The sequence below is a fragment of the Xiphophorus hellerii genome, chromosome 23 (assembly GCF_003331165.1).
Source record: "Xiphophorus hellerii strain 12219 chromosome 23, Xiphophorus_hellerii-4.1, whole genome shotgun sequence".
Lineage (NCBI taxonomy): Eukaryota > Metazoa > Chordata > Actinopteri > Cyprinodontiformes > Poeciliidae > Xiphophorus > Xiphophorus hellerii.
In genome coordinates this window covers 26,702,806-26,726,696 of record NC_045694.1, presented here as the reverse complement: position 1 = coordinate 26,726,696, position 23,891 = coordinate 26,702,806, and the positions used below count along the sequence as shown (strand labels likewise).

General features: G+C 42.5%; 1 protein-coding gene across 1 annotated transcript in view; it reads left to right on the top strand.

The window, feature by feature from the left end:
• The first annotated feature begins 3,613 nt into the window (after positions 1-3,613).
• gabra4 (gamma-aminobutyric acid type A receptor subunit alpha4) overlaps positions 3,614-23,891 on the top strand; it is a 32,794-nt gene continuing 12,516 nt past the window's right edge. The window contains exons 1-8 of the mRNA XM_032555441.1: positions 3,614-4,060; positions 4,211-4,329; positions 7,599-7,666; positions 8,579-8,799; positions 9,663-9,745; positions 16,035-16,178; positions 16,645-16,797; positions 23,257-23,513. Coding sequence (XP_032411332.1) covers positions 3,972-4,060; positions 4,211-4,329; positions 7,599-7,666; positions 8,579-8,799; positions 9,663-9,745; positions 16,035-16,178; positions 16,645-16,797; positions 23,257-23,513 — 1,134 coding nt within the window. The 5' untranslated portion in view covers positions 3,614-3,971. The remainder of the gene's footprint in view (positions 4,061-4,210; positions 4,330-7,598; positions 7,667-8,578; positions 8,800-9,662; positions 9,746-16,034; positions 16,179-16,644; positions 16,798-23,256; positions 23,514-23,891) is intronic.

The following is a 23,891-nucleotide window of genomic DNA, read 5'->3' as shown; positions in this document are numbered from 1 at the left end:
AAAACGGAGGGATGTTTTGAAATTAAGGGAGAAAATATAAATACTGTCTATTCAATGGCACAAACCGATTTGACTTTAAACTGCAAAACTAAACTATTATGTTAAATCATTTTTCTTTGTCTTTAGAGTCAAAAGTGAACAAACGTGGTCCTTTTCAGCGCGGTGCAGGGACTTTCTTGGGCAGAAAGCATGTTTCTGTTCTGCTCTGCTCCACGGCAGCCGGGGCCGCCCACCGGCAGCAGCAGCTGCAGCCACCACACTAAACCGAGCCGTTCTGCTGAGCCATGACAATCGCAACGGAAACTGGATGACACCGATAACCCGAGTGTCATTGACACGCCGCGTACCCCGGGGGACAAACTTGATCTGTCACTATGGCAACCGTGCCATCGTTTTTGATCTTCCTGGAAATTAGTCGTGGGCTTTTAACATCAGTTGTGTGCAAAAATGTTAACATTAAAATACTGTAAAGGGAAGTCGACGCCTGGATAAAGCTACTTTGTTTGGCCTTTTGAGGAAACAAAGACATTTATATTGATCAAACCGTGTTATATCGTTTGAGGGCTGAGCAAAGACCTCCAAGCCACCAGGGGGCATCCACGAACACCAGAATGATCAAATTTACATTTTTATGAATAACACCTCATGTAATAGTGAGCTAAACTTGCAATATTTGATATATATACATGATGAATCATTGCAATCATATTGCAAATATTACTTTCTTTCATTTTTTTTACTTAAATATTTTGTTGCTAAGTATTTTGAAAAGTAATAAACGGATAATGTCTTTATTTGAAAGAAGACTTTTAGCAATCTCTGAAATGTCATTGATGGATTGTGGTAATGTTGTTTTATTTAAACCATTTAGACTAAATGAAGACGGTACGAAAGTTATTTACTTCTAAGGATTTAGCAGAACCTCCCCTACGCTGGGTTAGCAAAACATCCTGAGTTGAGACGTCATTGAAGACGTTTCTAGAGTGCAGTACGGACAGCAAACTGTGCATTTTACTATTTGCTCTGGCTGACAGAAATGTATTTGTGGTCAGATTGAGACTCCTCAGGGGATGGCATTGTGAACCCTTATCTTTGGGTGCAAGCAAAGCATTCAAAGCCAGCTCCCTTTAGATCTCCCCCCCCCCAATTCCTCTCACCTTTTTCTGCTTCCATTCTGCAAGCACACACAGGAGCTCGGAGAGACGCAAAAACAAAAAACTAGATTACCATCGCAGTCTATGTGCACTGCAGGGCATGCAGCTTACAATAGCAGAGGATTCTGTATAAGCCCGCCTCACGACGGAGTCGCACAAACACTGAAATTCAATTAAAGGACCTCCAAAAACTCCTCGGCGTGCGACAGGCACCGAACGTGTCTTCGGGCCACGAGCGTCGACGCAGCGGAACGCCGCGAGCGGGAAGTTTTAAACCAGCCGGGAAACCACGAGGAAAAGGTCAAGAGGCGTAATAAGGCCGGAAGGTCGCTTCTTAAATCTGCGTGACATTTTCAGGCGTTCGACGGCGGCTTCAGTCGATACGTGACAGCAGCCTTGTTGTGCGGTCTGCCGCGAGAGCCTCGCTTAAAAGAGCAAACGGTAATCAAACGCCCAAAAAGATGAGAAACAAACAAGAAGAAAGATTCCCTCGGACCAACGCCAGCCCCCACAAGGAGCGCGTGCATTACTCATCCCCCACAGAGCCGCCTTGCTCTGGTGTATTGTGGGAGGACTGGGGGTGGGCGGCTGTGCAGGAGATTGAGAGCTGCCTTGCAAGACTTGCATGACTTCAACTCGCATAAAAGATACTGTATCTACATAATGCTTCCTCATCTTCCCCCTCAAAAACAACACGCGCACAAAAAAACCCTCTCGTGTGTGCCTTTCTATCACTTTCAAACTCATCAGGAAAGCCAGTGTGGTGGAACCCACCTTCAGAGCCACACACGCACACACACACACACACGCCCGCACGCACACACAAAGGCAGCACACACGACAAGTGAAGGTCTTGTTCTTGTCCCAGGTGCAGAGAAATCTGTGAAGCAGCATGTGGCTTGTCCCAGTTCCTCTACAGTACCTGTGTGCGTGCGCGACTGCGTATTGCGACAAGACTGACCCATTTGAATCCTGATACGGGCACTCGCCGATGCGTTGCCTGAAACTAGTTCAACATGTAGGTTAAGCTGCAGCTGGCGCTTCCGCATTGGCAGAGAGCGGTGGGCGCCAGGTTGGCGCGGGTTGGCAGAGAGGTCAAAGAGCACGGCGGGATTGTTGCCGCGTATTTGCAACTGTAAACTTAATGCCAAAAAAACCTTTCTTTATACGTTGGATATGCTTGATCATCTTTTCATCCATTTCAGCTTTTATGTTACATGTTAAATGTACTGTATTGGCACAGCGCTTTATCAAGTCCAGAGGACTCCAAAGCGTCTCACACTACATTCAGAGGTGAGGCTGGCCGGTGCCACCTGGGGCCTCTGACCACCACCAGCAGGCAGGGCAGGTCAAGTGTCTTACCCAAGGACACCACGACGGAGGTGCTAGAACACATGCCTCTTTTCCTCAGAACAATAAAAAGCCCTTCTGAAATCTTTTGTGTGTGTGTGTGTGTGTGTGTATTGCCAGGACAGAATACTGCTATTCATTTGAAATAGGTATATGTACATTATGTTCGATCTGTGCCTGCAAAAAAATCTCACACTATTAAATTTGCGGTATTACGCAAAATCAACATTTTGATTTTGATCAAGCTTTACATGATGCCAAAAAAATTACCTGGAGCCTTGCTTTGATTCTTTCATTTCTTTCATGTTTGAGAAATCCTTTGATCTCCATGGCAACCAAGCTTCGCCTCAACAGAGCAGCCCTCTCAGGCGACTCCCCCTCTCAGCTCCTTAAGACTAGCCGGCAGCAATTAGCAAGCGCCTGGTGGGACTGCTGAGCTCATTTCCTCTCAGTGCAGTGCTGGTGAAAACGTTGTTGAAGGGTTAATAGAGGAGCTATGTTGTGATGACTCCCTGGGGGCGGAGCTTCAGAAAGAGCAGGAGCTTCTTAAAGAGACAGAAGCCCAATTTCAAGACCCTAAATCATAAAGTCAAATTTCTCTTAAGTCATAGTTCATATAAACTGCTTTTTCAGAACAAGTGAAGGTAAGACAGTTATTTGATTGGGCTAGAAAGTGGCAGTTTGTGGATGGAAAACATAATACTGCCCCTTTAAGGCAGCCAACGACTGAAGTTGGGGTTTATAGGCAGACTCAGTCCAGAGGAGTATGCAAATAAAAAAATCTGCCTCTTCATGTGTGAAACTGGTATTGAGATTCACAGCTTCCTGACAAGAGCTAAAAGAGTATTGTGTCGTTTTAAAAATATCAAGCACACGTTTCATCAGCTCTTACTTCTTCCACAGGATTTCTGCTCCATCACTGATTTTGGTGTATAGCGCCTCAAATTTATCAGTGCCCCCCCTCTTCCCCACAAATGTGGCTAAACTTTCTGGAGGCGCCCCTGGGAGCGGGGTCAGGGAGGCTGGAGCTTAGAGAAGATGGGAGGTGGGGAGTGGGAGGGGGGGGGGGGGGGGGGGACTCCTTCTCAGAAATGTGCCAGGGTTTTAATGTGTGAGAGGGAAAGAAGAAAACAGGCAGGGATGGAGAGAAGAGAGGGAATGAGAGAAAGAAGGTGAGACATTGGGAAGGATCCGGACAGGAGGTGACCGCCCGGTGTTGTAGGGTGAAAGTGTGTGTGCGTGAAGGCGTGTGTGCGTGGGCGCGCGTGTGTGTGTGAGACTGTGTTGCGCTTGTGGCAGGGAGACCGCAGAGGAGAAATCCACACAACTTCCAGCATCCTCCCTGCGCCGCGCCGCGCTGCGCCGCTGCCGCCACCGCCGCGTCTCTTTCCCCTCAGTCTCTTCTACCGGGACACAGGCGGCTTGGCGCGGTGAGATGTGAAGAGGCTTGAAGTATGGCATGCGAGGATGCTGTTCGCAAAGAAGAAGGAGATGGTGACGGCGACGAGACCCGCGTTCATTCGGACCCTGGTCTACTTTTTCTGTTTGACGACTTGGTGAGTGCGGTGCCGAAAAGAAAACTAATAAGTAAAGAAATAAAAATAAAAAAAAACAACAACTGACGGATCGGATTAGTTCACACCTGAAAGTTCAGGGTTTTTTTAAATTTATTATTTATTTTATATTTTTTATTATTTTTCTCGTAGTGCGAAAACAATCTCCGGACAATCAAGGAAGGATGAGAGGATTTACCCGGAGAATTTTACTCGGATTTTGGACCGACTCCTGGACGGCTACGACAACAGGCTGCGACCTGGATTCGGAGGTATTTAGAGGAGAAGCGCAATTTTTTTGCGCAGCAGAACGAGCATCGCACAATTCACAACACTTTGGCGTCGCTTTGGAAATTAAATTATCGGATGAAAAATAATGTAAACAAAAAATGATGCCACTGTTTCCCAAAGAGCCGCTTAAAACATCTTCTCTCTATAGGAGCCGTAGAAGTACAAACAATTTGAGCCCCAAAAAGGTCAAAATTATTTTTCCAACATCCAGCTTTAGCGTCTCCTTCTTAACTTTCTTTTAATTTTTTTTTACTACATTAGAAAAAAAAAAAAAAAAAGCATCAACTTTTTTTTTGCGCAGGACCGACCCAAGGTTGTCCGCGGCCCTGAGCTCCAGCTTTGTCCTTCAGCTGTGCTGCATTCAGTTTGTGTCTGAGGTCGGAGCTCAGAATGACGTCACACCCGAGTTGAGTGGGTTGTTGAGAATCAGAAACCCAGCGGGAGGTCGCTGGGTTTTCTGTATTGAATAGTGGGCATGTCCAAGTTCAGAGTTTCCAAATGGACAACAAGCAACCGGGAACGTCGGGACTGAAGCGGCCCAGTGTGTCCGGGAAAAGATGGCGGAAAGTTGAAGGAATAAACAATTTGTTTTGCTCAGTGTCTGTAAATTGAAGGAACCTCTTTCCGGAGACGCAAACAACAGAACTTGTTCAGTTGAAATCTGACAGCTGGCATATTTTCAAATAAAAATAAAGTTTTACTTTGTACGTCAAAGGGCACGAGGATAAAATTTCTAATATAAATACGGAGGAAAAATACTGTGGCAACATCTTCTAAATATTAGGGAACACGTCAGACCTTGTTTAGACAAAAAAAAGAAAAAAAATAGGGAATCATTTTTTCTCTTGATATGCTCATCATATTATCGGTGTTTAGACCTGTCACGATAAGAAATAAATCAAGTAATCGCACAACAAATGAAAACGAGTTCAATAATTTTCATTTTTATCGTTTATTGTTCTTCATTTTTCTCTCTTTCTACCAAAACCCGGGTGACGAAAGTCTTCAGTCTGGTGCTTTGGTCTCAACTAGCCGTTTATTTGAAAGACAGTTTTGTTTGCAGAGACTTCATAATTCATTTTATTTGTGGTTCTTGTTGGATATTTAAAATGTCCTCCAGTTCTGGTGTTACATGTTCATTAGAAGTGAAAGCTTATTGATCTTTGAGAATGTGTTCTTACAATATTATCCCATCGTATTACTTGAAAAAGTGGTCTCAAAACAGGGATATTATCGTTTATCGCAATAACTTCTGGGAAACGATATATCACCCAGTAAAATTTGCTATCGTGACGTTTAAAACTTGTAGCAGCTCTTTTGTTTTGGTCAGCAGGGGGCCTTAACTAATTGCACTTTTTCTCCAACCAAACAATCTTACAGAATAGTGAAAACTTGTTGAATGTACTCACTGAAGGCTCCGTGCAAGTCCTTAGGATGAACGACCAAGAAAAAGGGTTTAAAACGGCAAAATGTGAAGTAAGCAGAAAATAAATCAAATTCTAGTCACTCTGTTTGATCTTACCGCCCTCAAAGCCTCTGAAGATCCATCGAGTTCATGTCAACACTGTGGCTCTGCGCCCAGAGTTTACTCTGGACTCCACCGGTCTCGCCTTTTCTGGAGGACTGGCAAAGAAAAAGAAATCTCTTCTCAACAGCGACACTTAAGGTAGTTATCGAGGCAGAAACGCAATGCGTGGCAGAAAACCGACTCGCCACATCATTGTGAAACTTGGAAGTGGCAGCATTGTGCTGCGGGGATGCTTTTCTTTAGCAGAGACAGAAAAAGGTGATTAGAGGTGATGGGAAGCAGAGTGGGACTAAATAAAGAGCAAGATGTTGGAGGCAGCACTAAACTAAGACTAAAGTCTAGAGGTAGGCATTTATCGTATCGTTTATCTTTTATCGTGATAAATCTTTTATTGTGACAAATTTTTGATTTATCGCTGTCACAATAAATTCTAATTGATCATGTTTAAAAACCATTTAAAAACCACTAAAAACTGGGCTATTTTTCTCCAAACTAGAATCAACCAATCAGAGCCAGGAGGCGGGACTTAGCGCTGTCAATCACCATCACAACTCCCCCCTCAACCTCTCTCCTTTGCTTTCTGCTACGGTGCAGCTAGAATAGTCTATCACGAATGCAAAGAACAGTTAGCACAGTCACCGGGTAAGCAGTGAGTTGTTTCTCTGCCATTAGCACATTTAGCAGCGCATTCACGGGGTTGATTTGAGGCACCGAGATCCTCCTCCTGGCTCTGATTGGTTGTTTTTGGTTGGAGTGGTGCATTTCTTCAGATAGCAATAATATATCAGGAAGGATGTGGAGGAGAGCGATGTTTTCACTGATTTCCTGTGTCAGATTATACTGTCACAACATAGTGATAGCTTTATTAAAAGTTACGTACTGCAGTTTTAAAGACAGCATAAGCAAACCTGCTTTACTTCCTAAATATTAACTGTTGATAAACAAACAAAAAACCATAAAATGCAGTAAGCAGGGTACCAAAGAATTACAATCAATTTATTCGATCTTAAGGCGCTCATAGGCAGATGAAGCCCGAGGAAATCCTCCATTCAGGACAGAGGAAGTCTTTATGTCAACATCGTGCTTCTATACTCCATCTCTCCAACTCGCATCGCAAGATTAGCATTGTATGTAACGAGCTGCTTTGTAAACTCACAACGCGACGCCTGCTGAGATGCCGTCTTGCCCTTCGTACTTACAGTGTGACGGGTTTGCCTATAAAACGAGCGGCCCCGGTGCCATGTGCGTATGACTGAGGGCAGTTACATAATCAACTGTACGTTTCAGGACAAATGCGTAACACTCGGTTCAAGAGGTTAAAAGTATGGATTTGGTTTTTATGCATGATGTCTGCTGAATATTCATGTTGGGAAGCAGCGAGAACTGGTTTACTGTGCAAAGCGGCCTGTCAACGGGAATGTCCGTGTGCAGGCGCCCGCTTACAGCTCGTCTTCACACTGGGACTCCACATCCGTTCAGTGAAGGGGGGAAAAAATCAAACAGGATTATGTATTTTTTTACCATCTTCTAAGCTATTTTCTCCATTGCATTATGCAGAGTACTAAACTGCTCCAGAAGAGATGAGCCACTGCAAGTCTCCTAGATTTTATTCTCAGGAGCTGTAGACCTCAAAACAGCTTATAACACCTATTTGGATAAGATAACTTTCTGAGAAAATGTCAATGAATGTGATTTCTGTGGTGCGTTTCATTGACCCGACAGGTCCTGTGACAGAGGTGAAGACTGACATTTATGTGACAAGTTTTGGGCCAGTCTCAGACGTTGAAATGGTACGTAGCTAAACTCTTGTCATGTTGAATTCTGTTCTTACTTTTACGCAACTTTTTGTGCTATCAGGTTGCGATTCAACATATATCACAAATTTACTGTTAAGACAATATCACTGTATGCAGTATGCATATGGTAAAGAAATGTAATCAGTTAGCTAATCAGCCCAGGTCTTTTGTTCAGCATTCAATCTCCCCAGTACTTAAGCACCTCAACCTCAGTCACTCCTCGCCTGTTCCTTTTGTCTACTGCCACTTCCTCCAACCTGTGTTCCCCCCTCTTCTCTCCCTGCTGGGCTCCTTCTATGAATTTTTTGGGTTGTGTTTTTTGCCTTGGCTCCTTGTGAGTTTTGTACTCCTTTTTCATTATCTTTTCATTAACATGCTAGCTGTGCTAGCATGCTAGCACATAGCTGTGCTAGCATGTCGGGTAGTTCTGCGTTTGTTTTTTTTCCTGTGTGTCTGCCTTTTAGGGAAAGTACCTCTAACAAAGCTTTTGCGTTTGCTTTGTCGGATAAAGAGCGCTCATTTTTTAAAGTTGTTTTGCGTGTACTCACCCACGTTAGCAAATTTTAAAACCTCCACCGAAGGTTTTAAATTTTGACAGAAATGTGATCATTTAGAAAAATGTGAATGCGTCAGTTTGACAAAAGCGAACGTCTTAGATAACATCGAAATAGCGATTGTTTTGACAACCCTTATCTTAAATAATACTGTTATCGCGACATTCACCAATTTTATCACACATCACGTTTTCTTAATGTTGTGCAGCCGTAGCACTGCACTATTTGGTTGTTCAACCAAAACATTACTGCATTTGATATTTTGTAGAAAACAAAATAATTCACACTTCTAATTCTTATCCAGATAAATCCATCCATGTTTTTCGTAACATGTCGGTTTTCCCTCCATTAGGAATACACTATGGATGTATTCTTTCGGCAGACCTGGGTTGATCGGAGATTGATGTACGAGGGTCCAGTGGAGATACTGAGACTTAACAACCTGATGGTGACCAAGGTCTGGACACCGGACACTTTCTTCAGGAACGGCAAGCGGTCAGTCGCCCACAACATGACCGCGCCCAACAAGCTCTTCCGCATCATGAAGAACGGCACCATCCTTTACACCATGAGGTAAAAAAAAACAAACTCTTAACTGTGCCTCCATCTTAACAGCCTGCTGCTTTGCATCTAATTTCATAACTTTCAAAAACACTAGCTTGTGATTGCGTTGCAGACACTTCGCATATTGTAGATTTCCATATTTCTGTATTTTTTTTTATCTGTTTTTTTTTTTTTTTTTTGCTAGAAAAGGCGAGATGACAGACTGTGTTTGCTATAAAGTAATAAAAGGGATCTAGTATGGAATCCAACCAAGGTTCTCGGTGTAAACAGCAGAAAGCTGCTCAGAGGCGGTGCAGATGCCAAACGTTTGGCGCGGTCCAAAATGCCGCCTTTTTCAACTCAGAGCGACGTGGGCCAAAATAGGAAATTAACAAGCTAAAAGCTTCCCTTGATTTGTGCACCCTTCAGCAGTCACAATGCAGACACTGTAAAAAAAAAACCCAACTAAACAAACCAAAAACCTTTCCTCTACTATCAAAAGTGACTTACATTATCCAGAGGATCTAAAAATGTGTGTTTCACTCAGGTACTGCTGACTAAATGTGTTTAAATAATCTCTATGTTAGGAAGGGTTTCGGTCGTTTGCTGCTCTGCAGGTGTTTAGTAAAGGAGCAATATTGTGTAAAATGAAGTCTTTTGAGCTTAACATCGTGTTACAATGTTATTCCCCCATCGTAAGCATGCCTGGAGTGTTGCGTTGATTCTTTCATGCATGTTTGAGGAAGCTTAGAATTTCCCATAGCAACCATTCTGGGGCACCTAAATGAGTTTTTTAAAAAAAGAAGCTTGTTTTAATTCTTATAATTATTATTATTGCCATGTAAAATTCATCTTGGTCGTAACTTTAACCATTCCTCTGTGCGCCGCTTCAGGTTGACCATTAGCGCCGAGTGTCCCATGAAGCTGGTGGATTTCCCCATGGACGGACATGCCTGCCCCCTCAAGTTTGGAAGCTGTGAGTGCTTTGGCGCTTGTTTGCGTTTACCTGATGAAATAATGTGCAACGTGTCTTCCAAACACCGAGCAGCAACAGAAAAGACGGCAAAAACCTGTCGTGAAAGCAGGCAGATCATTGCTGGCTGGGTTTGTGCTGAAATATGAACGTTTTAAAGTGGTTTTAGCTCCTACTGAGAGACTTTTTCAGACACGTCTCTCAGTCTATCTGCTACTACAGCTACCGTATGCTTCACAGATTTATTTTGTTCAATGTTTTGGGGTGTATTTTATTGAGTATATAATGTTAACCTGCAGAATCACAACAAAATGTCAGGCAAGCTAAAGATATTATTTAATGAGTGATTATATTTGACTGAGAACAATCCATGTGTTGGCCTGTCATGATAAATTTTGCCGGTCGACAAACTGTCCCAGTATTTATTGCGATAAACGATAATATTGTCGTCTTGAGGCTATTTTCAAGTAATGTATTGGCAATGGAATAATAATAGAAGTTTGCCCTCTCAAAGGTCAGTAAACTTTAATTTATTAAAAACACTTAATACACTTCAACTGGAAGGCATTTTAATCATCCAAAAGTGAAACACGACAACCAAACGCAAAAAATAAAACGGAAATAAAAACCACTTCCAAACAAAACTACAAGTAAAACAGAGTACAACGTCTCATTTTAACAAATATTAACCATCAAAATGGAAATGATTGAGTTCATTTTAACATATCAGGCGATTAATTGATTAATCGGTTATTGCGATGTGCTGACTGAGGCATTTGCTGTGAACCAACTGAGGCAAAATGGCTGCCGTCTCTGCTGGCCTTCTTCCATCTCTATTTTCTGTTCAGTGTCTCCTGGTCTTCTTTCTCTGGAGACTCTGTGCTTTACATTAGAGGGGGGAAAAAAATGGCAGACACATGAGCAAAGGACACATGGCAAGTGGGCAGGTGTCAGCCTGGGAGTGAGCTCTGGACTTGGGATAATTCAACAAGTTACTTTGTCAGCTGTCTTTAAGTTTGCTGCAAACAAAGTAAGACATAACTTCTGCAAATATAACACTACGTTCCAAACACTGATGTCACAAAGTAGGATTATTATGTATTTAAATAGGTTTATGTCATGTTATAAAGTCATTCCCTCGTTAAACACATCCCTGAGTTGTTGCTTTGATTCATTCATTTCATGCATGTTTGAGAAATCCTGTAGTCTCATTTGGGAACGCCTTAGCGCTTGCTCTTCCGCTCAGCTAGCGGCGGCAGCAATTAGCATACACTGGTGGAGCTGAGCGTCTGCTGAGCGCTTTGCACAAACTACAGCTCAAAGATCGGTTCTTAAACCGCATCAATGAACCCATAGAGAAGCAATGCTGTGATAAAGTGCTGAAGTGTTGGAAAGGGTAGGAAGTTCTTAAAGAGACAGACGCCCAATTTCAAGTTGTCAGATACAGCTATGATGCAAAGTCAAGTTTGGTTTAAGTTGTTTTTGATATAGAATTTTGTTAACAACTGAAGGTGACATAGTTTCTTGATTATGCTACAAAATAGCACTGTGTGTCCGGAAAATACATAATACCTCCCTTTAAGCTACACATCGACAAGTCCTATGCTCATAGGCTAACATTGAGAAACATGAGGAAATTTTAGTGCCTCGCAATGGTATTTATGTCCCTCCAACATCTTCACATTTTCTCACTTTATAGTCAGAAAAATGCAAAGAATTTAGGGGTAATTTAAGTAATTAGGTAGGGTAGGTGAAAACAAACGCTACAACAACCCAAAATCACAATGGAGTATAGTGGTGGCAGCATCATGTTTTTATAAATGGACACATAAACCCTAAACATACAGTCAGAGCTACAAGGAGACGATTCAGGTGTTCAAATTTCTTTAAAGGTTTTATTGGCTCTAATGGCCTTTATTTGACAGTGAATTGACAGGAAAGTGGGTAATGAGAGAAGGGGGAAGTGTCACGTGGTGTGGTGAGGAAAACGCAGCAGGCTCAAGATATGATGAGAAATGGTGTTTTAATAAAGTAAATCCAGAAATAAACACAGTCCAAAAGCCGGGCAGCACGGCCGAGCTGAAGCCAGGGCTCGACACCGGTAGCAACCGGTAAACGAGGGACGAAAAACAGACTGGACACACAGGAACGGAACGACAAACGCCAAGGGCGGCAAGTAACAACAAGGACCCGATGAAGATACAGAGATACAGGTGACATTAAATACACAGGAGGTAATAAGGGAACGAGACACACCTGGGAACAATTGAGGGGAAGACAGGACAACATGGAAACTCAGATCCTGACAGGAAGACAGGCGCCAAAGGTCACTAGGCCGGGAATCGAACCTACGACAACCACACCGAGGACTAAGGCCTCCATATGTGGGTTGTGCTTAACCCCTACGCCACCACATCACCCCAAATGGATGATTGTTTGAAATATTTTGAAAACCATGCATCATTTCCCTTACTGTTTGCAATTATTAATTCTATCTCTGTTGTAAAAATTAAGTTTGTACCAGTAAATCGGCCCAGATTTCCTTGAATTTGGGAGATCAATGATCGCCCGATATTTGCATGTAAAGCCGACCTTTTCGGTGATCTTGCCTACCTTTACAAAAATCTACAAATCAAACACTGTCCTCTTTTGCTCTGCTGTGAGAGAAGTTTGACTGTTAGCCTCACAGTTAGCAATTAGTTAACAATAGTCACCCCACGGTCGTCAACTCAGCAACTGTCTTGCTGTATCTCCTAATTGATATTGGCCAAAATCGGAGAGGTCAGGCTTTTTAAACATCGGCCAGAAAACTGCCACCGGTGCTCCCTCGATAAAAACATTGAAGTCTTTTACTGTAAAGCGACAAAACGTGGAAAAGTTCAAGTCGGGAAAGTCGCATGGCTCCATTTCTTGGACTCTGTGCTTAACAGGATTTGCTGAGGAGCCAAACGCGAGGCGGCCGAGCGCCGTAACCGCATGACGACACGTTTCGTCCTTTGTTGCGAGCGACGAAGCCCTAACTCAGCATCCGTGTTTACGCCGAGCCTCGTGGTCGGCAGAAACAAACGGAAACAAAGGCGCGTCTCGCGCGGAGCGGCTCCGCCTTATCAGGCGAGTGCAGCGATGTGAAGATTACGACCGGCAAGACGCGAGAGAAAGGAGACGCATTTACACCCGCCGTCAATTACCCGGCGCGGTGACATTGCGGAGGACACACTCCCATCTTCTCGGTTCTCGTCGTCCCCCTCTCCTCGCCCGCTCCTCCCGCCTCTGCTGCCGCCTGCCTCCGGTGAGGAGGAGGAAGCGACCGTGAATCCGCAGAGGCCTCGAGCAGAGGAAAGGTCAAAGTCCCTTCCTCCGCCTCGGGACGGCACAGACCTATGCAGCTATTTTCCATAGCCGCTGTGTGTGAGCTTCTTTTCTCGCTGTCTGCCTCTCCTTCACTTTTTCCTCCATCATCCTACATCTCTCTCTGTACCACCGCCCCGCAACCCTTCCCTCTCTCTTCCCCGTCTTCTTTTCTGCTTCTCCATCTGGGCCTGTGTGCACAGGCACGGCGTTCCACTCCATGACACACCGGAGTCATTTCATTTGGCAGAACAGTTGGTGTCCCACCGACGTGGGGTCCCACCGGGAGTGGCAGGCAACGACAACTGCTATTTAGCTGTGCGCGCACAGACCGGTCAACCTCGCCCGTACGCGAGAGAGGAAGAAACGAGATGAGGACGAATGCAACAAGAGCAAAAGAGAAAACCTCCATATTCGCACCGAGGCAGGTGCATCCGAATGACTTAGAATACCTAAAGCCTCTACTCCAAGCACGAGTTTCTATTAATTTCAGGGCGTCCGCGCATCCTTAGAAAGTTTTAAAATCATGTAGCCTATCTAAAATTAAGGCCTTAAGATGTCTTTAAACCCATTTTAAAATGTAACACATTAATCACAGGTATTGTTTTTTTTTTGTCGTGGACAAACTAATCTCATATATTCTAGTTTATTTTTCTCGCCGGACTTTTCTTTCAGGCAAACGTCGGAGTCGCACACAGACATCTTCACTGCCTTCTTTGACTCGAGGCAGATGACTACCACTAACTAGCTGCTAATATACCCCTGCTAGCTAGCTGACTAACTTTTTTATCTGTCCTTAGGAGACAGTTGAGACGACTACTGACTAGCTGCTTAATATACCCCTGCTACCCAGCTAGCTAGCTTTCATGCATCCATCATTGGAAGGTACTGTAGATAAGTCCACTGCTAACTAGCTGCTAAATTACCCCTGCTAGCTGGCTAGCTAGCCTTTTTGTGTCTATCATGGGTAAGTGCAAATTTATCTCCAGTTGACTGGACGACATCAGTCTTTGCCACCGACTCACTTTTGTTGCCGACTCACATGATGTTATTTGCATTCTGTCCATATAAAATATGTAATTTTCTGTTGTACATTTCTATCATGATACAGGTCTTAAATTTCATTCGTATTGGTCTTAAAAATGTTTTTAAAAGACTTAAATCTGAGTTGGTGACACCTGCACAGACCCTGGATTTTGATGATTATGACTGACAGCTCATCAGCACCCCAAAACCAATAAATAAAATTATTTTTATAACAGAAATCCATCAATATAAAAAACATTTCGATGGCTTTGTTCTATATATTCACTCAATACTTGACCTGAGCTCCTCTTTTATGAACTCTTGCATCAGTGCAGCGTGGCACAGAGCTGATCAGCATGTGGTTCTGTTGAGCTGTGTTATCCCTGTTGCTTGAGCACCTCTTTTCCTTCCACTCAACCTTCCATTGTTGTACTTGGACACAACCAACAGTTTCAGCAATAACCTTTTGTGGCTTCCCCTCTTTAAGGAGTGTTCCAGTAAAAAATAAATGCTTGGAAAACATTTTAGTTAATAATTGAGATACACTTGAAGGCCCCTAAGTGGATGTTGCATAATTAATTTAAAGTTTGATAGGAAATATTGATGATTACTTATAAGTATAAAATACTAAATTAAACAACAACATATACAGTTGATATCTAATACAATATTGTTTAATATACAACCAATTTTACCGATAGTCTATGCAGTTAGAAATCTGCATTTTCAGGCTCAGAGATAAATTTGACTTTGTAAACTGGCGCTTGCAAAAGGCGGAGGACTAGCTCACGGTCCGTGACACACACAGAGTAGACTGGCACCGGCTGCACAGAGCTAATAGGGAGGGAGAACCACATGGAAAAGTGAAAAGAGCTTGAGAGAATTTATTTTAGAGTCGCCAGTCCAGGCGTTTCCTGCACTGCAAAAACACAAAATCCTACCAAGCGCTTTTGGTCTGGTTTCTGGAGCAAATCTCTGAAGACCAAACCAACCTATAAGTAAGCTTCTTTGGAGTCAATAAATCTTTAGTATTGATGAAAAAGTCCTAGTTCCAGTGGCAGATTATGTCACTCCTAACATAAAAAAAACCCGCCATGTTCTAAGTAAAATAATATACCAGTGGAAATTGTACTTTTTCATCAATATTAAGGATTTATTGACTCAAATCAAGCTCCATATCTTGCTGTAAAGTTAGTTTCGTCTTATTTCAAGTGTACTAAGATGTAGCAGAAACTGGACCAAAACTACACGGTAAGATTTTGTGTTTTTGCAGGGTGGCTGACACAGATTTAAAGATTTCTATAAAATGCAGTCTCTACCAATTTAAATTTTGACTCATTAAGATTTTTATTGAGGAGGATTACACACTTAAAAGAAATGTTCTCAGTTTCTTTGTTTGTTTGTTTTTATATCACAGATGGCAGAAAGCACACAGGAAGAGCGAGCTACGGTTTGGAAATGACAGAGAAATGTTTGAATGTTTGGAACTAAGGCGAAGAAAGCGGCACGCATTTAAACGTGACACTTGTAAAAAAAAAAATAATAATCAAAAAAAAAATACAAAACTCAGCAGTAATCTGCTCCACTTCAAAACCAGCCTTGTGGATTATTTCAGCACAATCACCCCTCGTTATGGAAATACTGACTGTTGTTCATTTTTATGTCAGCAGAAAAATGCAACTTTTTTTTTTTTTTTTGTTGGACCAAGACATAAATAAATACATACTTGGAAAAATAGATTGCTTTAGATTTATAATGGGTTTTAGATGGGACTCTGACACAGGAAGCACATGCAGATAAAATCAGAGTCTAGCTGTGGTGTCGGAGGCTTAAAAGCAGACGGCTGTGAGTTTCTCGCTCTCTTTTTGTCTGTTTCTTTTTCTTCACATCTTATCCGTTCCCCCCTGTCTGTCTTCAGACGCCTATCCCAAAACGGAGATGATCTACACTTGGACCAAAGGGCCTCAGCATTCGGTGGAGGTCCCTCCCGAGTCCTCCAGCCTCGTCCAGTACGATCTCATCGGCCAGACGGTTTCCAGCGAGACCATTAAATCAATCACAGGTGAGCCGCAGGCCTCCTGTCAGCGTTTGTATTTATTTTTGCTTTAAATAAGGGTAGCTGTTGTTGTTTTTTTTCAACCCTCCACACTCCCAAGTTCACCCTTGAAATCTGAGTGAAAAGCACTCAGCGTTGGGTATGTGCATAATGTTTGGATGCGGCTCCGCCGGCGACATCGGAGGGACTTTTGGAGCCTTGACACTTTGCAGTCTGTCAGCTGAAGAATGACTAGCACACAGCAGCAGCCTCGTGAAGCAAACATCACGGACTGAGTCATTTCACAGGCCAACTGGTTCACCCGAAAAAACTGATGGATCCAAAAACAGATTTAATGAATTCCTTTATCTATTTTCCTGAGTTGTGTTTTGCAGGACGGATGACGGGCGTAGATTTGACTGAGAACAGACGGGAGACGTGACGACGGCCGTCTTTCACTGATTGTGCGACGATTGATTTTCTGTTGCTCCAGGTGAATATGTGGTGATGACGGTCTACTTCCACTTGAAGCGGAAGATGGGCTACTTCATGATCCAGACGTACATCCCCTGCATAATGACAGTGATCCTCTCTCAAGTGTCCTTCTGGATAAACAAGGAGTCGGTGCCGGCGCGGACCGTTTTTGGTACGTAACGCGCCTTTTAACCACCGCTTGTATTGTCCTGCACAGGGGGAAAATGCAGGTGCAGCAGCAGCCACAGATATAAAGTTTCACACAAAAAATAAAAATAAATAAACAAATAACAACATACTGTATGAGAGTATAATGGAAAAATCGGCGCAGCTTTTAGAAATAGGCATATCGGACATTTTATGTGTGCTGAACTCGCTTTTGTTCCATCAATTTTAAAATTAATACACTCAGAAATCAGGCATCATAAAAATATTTTTATGTCCTGCAATGCCCATGTGCCAGTTCAACTTTTGCGAGAGTTACTATAAATGGATGAACTCATGTTCATAGCTCACCTTAAAAGCACTCTGAAGTAAATTCACATCTGCAAAACGAGGTAAAAAACATATTTATATACAGCTCTGGGGAAAAAAGAAGAGCCCTCTGCACTGAACTCCATTGAAAACCTCCTATTTATTCCACTAACTGTTGATTTCTGAACTCTGACTTGTTGTTTCTAAATGAATCTGAATTTGTTTTTATCTGAGGTCTGAAAGCACTGCATCTTTTTCGTTATTTTGACCATTTCTCATTTTCTGCAGATAAACACTAAGTTTTTGTTTGGAATTTCAGAGACACGTCAGTAGTTCATAGAATAAAAGAGCAATGTTCATTTTACTCAAACATATAACCATAGAGAGTAAAATCAGAGAAACTGATCATTTTAAATGCTCTCTTGTTTTTTTACCAGAGCGGTATTTTTACATATCAGGTCACGGCGTCCAAATTGACTGCGTTCCTTTCTGTTTTCTTCGTTGATGTAAGCTGCTCTCATATTCACATTTGTTAAGAAAGCACATTTTCAGAGAGAGAGAGTGAGAGAAATGGAGAAAGGCATCCAACAAGAGTCTGAAGGTTTGGAGAATCGAACCTCGAACTGCTGCGTCGATAGTGTTTGCATGTTTCGTTCAAAGACAAGTTTGGTTGCAGATGTCTCGTCCAACTTAAAGCGGCGGCAATTGTGATTCATCCGTAAACGCTTGTCTGTCGTCCACGAAATGCACTCTAGGACTCAGTCTGAGGTCACTTTTCTCTTTAGAAACACTTACACATCGCTGAAACCAATATATATTTAACACGCTTGTTTGCTGAGTAAAAAGATATTGCGTGACCCTAAGTGGAAATGTGTCTTGGTTGTTGCGTGGTTTAATAAAGCCCCGGGGGATTAGGGCCGCTTTCCTGCAGTCGTCAACATATATGTCAGTGCCTCTGCTTCCTTTCCCCCAGAGCGTTCAGCGTGACGAAGCATCACAGCGGCTGGCTTTGCGTCATCCAAGGCTCTGAGGCGGCAGCGGGGTTGGAGGGGTTTCTGCTGCTGCTGTTTTAGGTGTTTTGAACGGGTGCATGTGTTCGTTTGTCAAACCAGTTTGTTTATCTGAATGAAACCCTGACGTATGCTGTGCGGACCCTGTTGTTGATTTGTGTTGAACGGCTTGTGTCCGTAGCCATTGAAACAAGCTAAGCTAATTGCCATTTCCGGCAGTAAATCCTGCACACTGAATTAGTTAACCAAACAGAACACCACTTTCACAGCAAATGGGATTTTCCATTAGCGTTCTTACTTAACCAGTGGGTCTCTTTCTTAAGTTTTCAAGCTAACTACAACATTTCGAGCTAATTTTCTCCGCGTGTTCACTTTAGCCGCAGGTCACCTGTCAATGTCAGCCGCCAGCTTTTGACTGACAGGTAAATTATATGGCGGTCACGTCTGGGCAACAGACGGAGCGCAAGGACTTTAAGGAGCGCCCCGTTCCTGTTCTTGTTCCTGCGACCAAAGGGGATTTTCTCCAAATCACATTATTGCTGTTTGTTAATAATCCCAAGGACGAGCAACGATCTACACACGCGACCTTGTCTTTTCGTTCGGTGGGGCCTTTCTTCTCGGAGCAGCGACGACTCTCTAACAAACATCGAGAACATCTCCAACAAAACAGAACATCTCTAACAAACCACGTCGACACATCGAGCGAACATGAGGCTCGGTCGATGTGTCCTCTGGCTCTGTGACGTATAAACACCCCTTTACTTTTTACCTTTGCTTCCGCTGTGGGAGAGAGTCGCAGATAAAGACGATGGAGCACAAGAGATGCGGTTTATTCAACTCTAAGCTGGTGGCGTCGGGTCTTTTGATACAAGAATAGCATTTGGAGGCAGAGCTTGCATGCTAGCAGAAATAATCCTAGTCGATATGAGAGAGCTGCACAGACGCCACAAAGCCTTTCATTTGTTGCTCCTTTACTTTAACGATTACGGTATTTAGCCTCGTCAGTCACTGTTGACTCGCCCAGTGTAGGAAATACATTTTGGATTTAGACATATGATTCAGTTACTTAGTATGATAGTAACCGATTCTGATTAGCAGCAGCATCAAATGACAATCTGGGATGTGAATTGGATCTTTTGTACCGTCGGGAAAATAATACCAAGTCCTCAGAAGTCTTAAATCAGTAGGAAACGGAGATTTCCAAACCGAGGAATTCAAGTTTGACAGACTCACTTCATTTAAATTTGAAGCTGAGAGTTCAGACAGAGTTTTCCAGCTGAGCGGTTCGGTCTTGGCCTGAAGCAGAGAAGGTCAGGGGTCATGTTTAGGGTGGAGTGAGGGATGGAGTCATGATTTGCGGACTCATATGAAGTAACGTAGCGTTGCTGAGGTGAAGAAATATCTCTGCCACATGTCAGTGTGACAAGGCACTTAGTTGGGTATTAATGTGTGTGTTTAACAATGGGTGAATGTGACTCTAGTGTAAAGCGCTTTAAGTGGTCAAAATGACTGGAAAAGCTCTATATAAGTTCAGTCCATTTACCATTAGTCCAGGACTAAACTATTAATCATGTTACATCAATTATTGAAATAATTGTCAACTAATTTAGGAATCAGTCAATTAAAATCCCAACATATTCAGAGCCTTAATTAAGCCAAAACTGTGCAAAATATGCATTTATAAGTATAAGTTTAACCCAAAACTCAGTTGGGCTAGTTTTATCTTCACCTGGTTCATATTCATTAAAGGAATTCCATATTATTGCATTTTAGGCAATAATATAGCCTAAAATGCAAAAATCTTTATTTCCTTATTTTAAAAATTAGGGAGGTTATATAAAAATGTTTAAGTGGTAAAATAAAAAAATCTGTATAATCTGTATTAATCGTCAGAATAATCAATAGAACAATGGATTACTAAACTAATCGTTAGCTGCAGCCCTTTACAAATAGCACAGCTGTGACTGTCGTTGCATCTGGAACAGAAACTCGCAGTTTTTCAGTTAACGCAACGTGACTGTTGACGTTTGTTTCCTCCTGCCATCGGTGACTGTCTTTATTGAGCAATGTCTGATTCTGTAGGCGTCTTCATTTTGCCCTGCGACTTTTAAAAAAGCAAGCAAAAAAATAAAGTTCACCTTTGCTTTTGGAAGCAGAAAAGAGAGGCTCTGCCATGGTGGCCTGTCGCCGGGTGCAGCGCCAGACCTGCAGAGGTCAAACTGAGTCCACGTCTTGTCGAGTCAGAGCTGCTCAGGATTCGAAACCAGAGTTTTCTGGTTTTGGCCGGCTTGACGGGCTGGACGTGGACCTGCTTTTATATTCCTGCTGTGCAAAGAGAGCAGGACGGCTGGAGCCAGAACCAAACGTGGAGAAACAGCTTTCAGATTCTACGCTCTTCTAATCTGGAACAAACCTCCAGAAAACGGCAAAACTGCCGAAACACTGAGTTCCTTTAGGTCAGGGGTCTCAAACTCCAGGCCTCGAGGGCCGCAGTCCTGCAGTTTTTAGATGTGCCACAGGTACAAAACGCTGGAATGAAATGGCTTAATGACCTCCTCCTTGTGTAGATCAGTTCTCCAGAGCCTTAATGACCTAATTATTCTGTTCAGGTGGTGCAGCAGAAGCACATCTAAAAGTTGCAGGACTGCGGCCCTCGAGGACTGGAGTTTGAGACCCCTGCTTTAGATCAAGGCTAAAAACCCATCAGTTTAGCGTTACCTTTGATTAATAGTAAGTCGAACACTGATCAACAAATTTGATGTGTGTTTGGTTGATGATTTTAATGACTGCGTTTGACAACGTGTAATGTTTATCGCTTGTGTCACAATTATATTATATTTTTTAGATGTAAAGCACTTTGTTGCTGAAATGTGCCACACAAATAAATATGGAAAGGTATAAAAGAAATCTCAAACACACACCAAAGAGCATATAGGCACTGCTAGGTTTCCATAGCAACCGTTATATGAGCGTTTTCACATTAAGCCGATGTTTGGGAGTGACGTGAAAGAACAAAAAAAGCCTTTTGATGTCCTACCATCCCAAACGTATAGAGTTAGCCAAACTCAAGTTGGACTCGAGCTGGAGCTGTGTGTTTTCAGTAACTAAAACATTTGGTGGGTCTTATGTAAAAGAAATGGATGAAATGGAAAAGAGCCTTGTTCCCATGGTGCAGTGTGGCGGAGGATCTGTGACACTCTGCGTCCTCGGAAACTCTTTAAAGTTCACAGTTTTGGGATTTCTTTGAAATAGCAACGCATTTGGTGTTCTGCAGCTGGCTTACCAGCTCTGTAGTAAAATAAAAAAAACCAAACATGGTTGTCATGGAGTTCCAACAGAATAACGATAGTAAGCATATGTTCAGATACACAAAGAAATGGTTTACCAGACTCAGACATCCCTCCTCATTCTCCTGTTTTCGCTCGCTGTGTCTAATTAAAGTTTAAATCTGTTTTAAGAATAATGTGAGATGAATTCAAGTCTTCGCCTGGCGTTGCCAGTTAAATATTGCCGTCACCTCATCCTCAAAAAAAAATGCTTAAATTACCCTTAATCTGCTGGATGTGCACACATGGTGCAGATCTGCTAACATTTAGGTCCCCGAACAAAAAGCCCCTTCATGCTGAGAAAAGCACTACAGTCCTTTTTGTACATGTTCCACATTGCAGAGAGCAAAATGGCTCATTATCACGCTGCAGTCTGTTAATGAAAGATGCAGATGAGAGCAACATTACTGTGCATGCATGGGCTATTGAACACTTGTTGTTTTTGTTTTTTTTTTATTCCAATTTTTAATGTGTTATTTTGAGGGGAGGAGGAGGGGGAGTCCATTTGTAGGGAAGCTGCAGTTTCCACAGCCAGAGAGAGAGAACAGCACACACTCTGAAGGCAATGTGCTTCTTCATTAATTTAATTGGGTTCAGTGTGTTTGTGTTTTTATGGATTTAGTGAAAACCTGATGTCTAAGGTTATACTGTATATATACTGTATATACATATATATACATATGTATGTTCAGAGGAACTGAATACAAACTGAGAGGCAGCACAGTCAAAAGTACCAAGGAAGGTGATGAGTAATTTTCTTCTTGGTGGATTTTATTTTCTGACGTTTCATATTTCAGTCAAATTAACCTCTCAGTAGACAAAATCCTGCAAGTTTCAGTCAGAACTGGAAACACATCTGCACTTCACTAGTTTGTGCCATTAGAAAATAGATCAGACCCAAGCAAAAAATCTAAAAAAAACAAAAAAAAACTAAAAAGAACTGAGTAAGATTATTAATCTAGTTTACAAACTCATCTACACAACTAACTGTGTGTAGCTCACTACATGAGCTACGAAGTAAAACATTTGATACAGGGTAACTCCGGAGGTCACTTTAAAGGAAATGAACAATACGAAACAAAAATAAAATTTGATTGTAGCTGGTAATCAGTGACGTTATGAAAGCCGCAAACAGACATAAATGACCGGAAATTCACCTTGTAACAGAAAAACATTTGAATGAATGTAACGGTTCGGTAGTGTTGTCTTTAAAAAAACATTTCATGGATTCAAACTGCAACATAACGCCGCCACAAACAAACGTGAAGCAACGTTACGGCAGCAGTGTTTAAGCTAGAGCTATATGACCAATTATAGAAAGATGAACTAAATTAGAAATATGTTTAAGAGATTACATGAACTTGTAAAGTTTGTAGCATTTATAATTTGGAACCTACTTAATGGTTTTCTTTCAACAAAAACCACCATTGCCTACGTAGCAATTTTGACTATATTTACAGGCTTTTCTTCTTTTATAAATTGGTATCGGCCAAAATTGGAATCGTCATACATTTGAAAGAAAACTGCAATCTGTGCACCCCTAGATTTCAGTTGTGCTGTACTAATACCATGTACACATTATGTACTGTATAGAGTTTTCATTACAATGTTTCTATATTGTTCTATGGCCCACCTTTGCCTTAAAATACGACCTAAATGTAGGGCGATCCTCGGTTTTAACGATCTCGTTTGTTTTCTGTACCAAATTTTCTTCTAGTGTTGGAGTGAAGAAGCTGAATTCAAACAAATGCTTGTTTAGAGAAAGAAAATGCAAATATTCGTGTGACTCGTCTAATTTTCGTGACTCGTTTTATTTTTAAGGCATCACCACCGTCCTGACCATGACGACACTCAGCATCAGCGCCCGCCACTCTCTCCCCAAGGTCTCGTACGCAACCGCCATGGACTGGTTCATCGCCGTCTGCTTCGCCTTTGTCTTCTCTGCCCTCATCGAGTTCGCCGCCGTCAACTATTTCACCAACGCACAGATTGAGAGGGCCAAGAAGAAGCCAGGCAAGTGTCCCCCCGTGCCCCAAAGCACGCCCGTGAAGGTGAAGGACACAGAGGAACTGCAGCAGGTGAGGGTGTGTGTGTGTGTGTGTGTTGTTTTTTTTTCTTATTTTCCCTCTACACCTCTCAGGCTGGCTCAATAATCTGATCGCATTTTTACCTCAAGGGGCTCTCGGGCAGCATACCCTATTGCATGGGCTCTCCTTACCTGGCGTTTAGCCTAGACCCTTGAATGACGTGAAGAGAGTGTGCTTGAGAATAATTAGCTTTGCCCTTGTGTGTGTGTGTGTGTGTGCGTGGGTGTGCGTGTGTATGTGTGGAGGACTTTGCAGCTGAATCAAGCAAGTCCTGATTCCAGGACGTGATATTCTCTGACTCTGTGGCTGCGTTCACACAGCAGGGTTTTTTTTTTTGTTTTATTTTTTGCTTTTAGCCCGGTTGTTCAT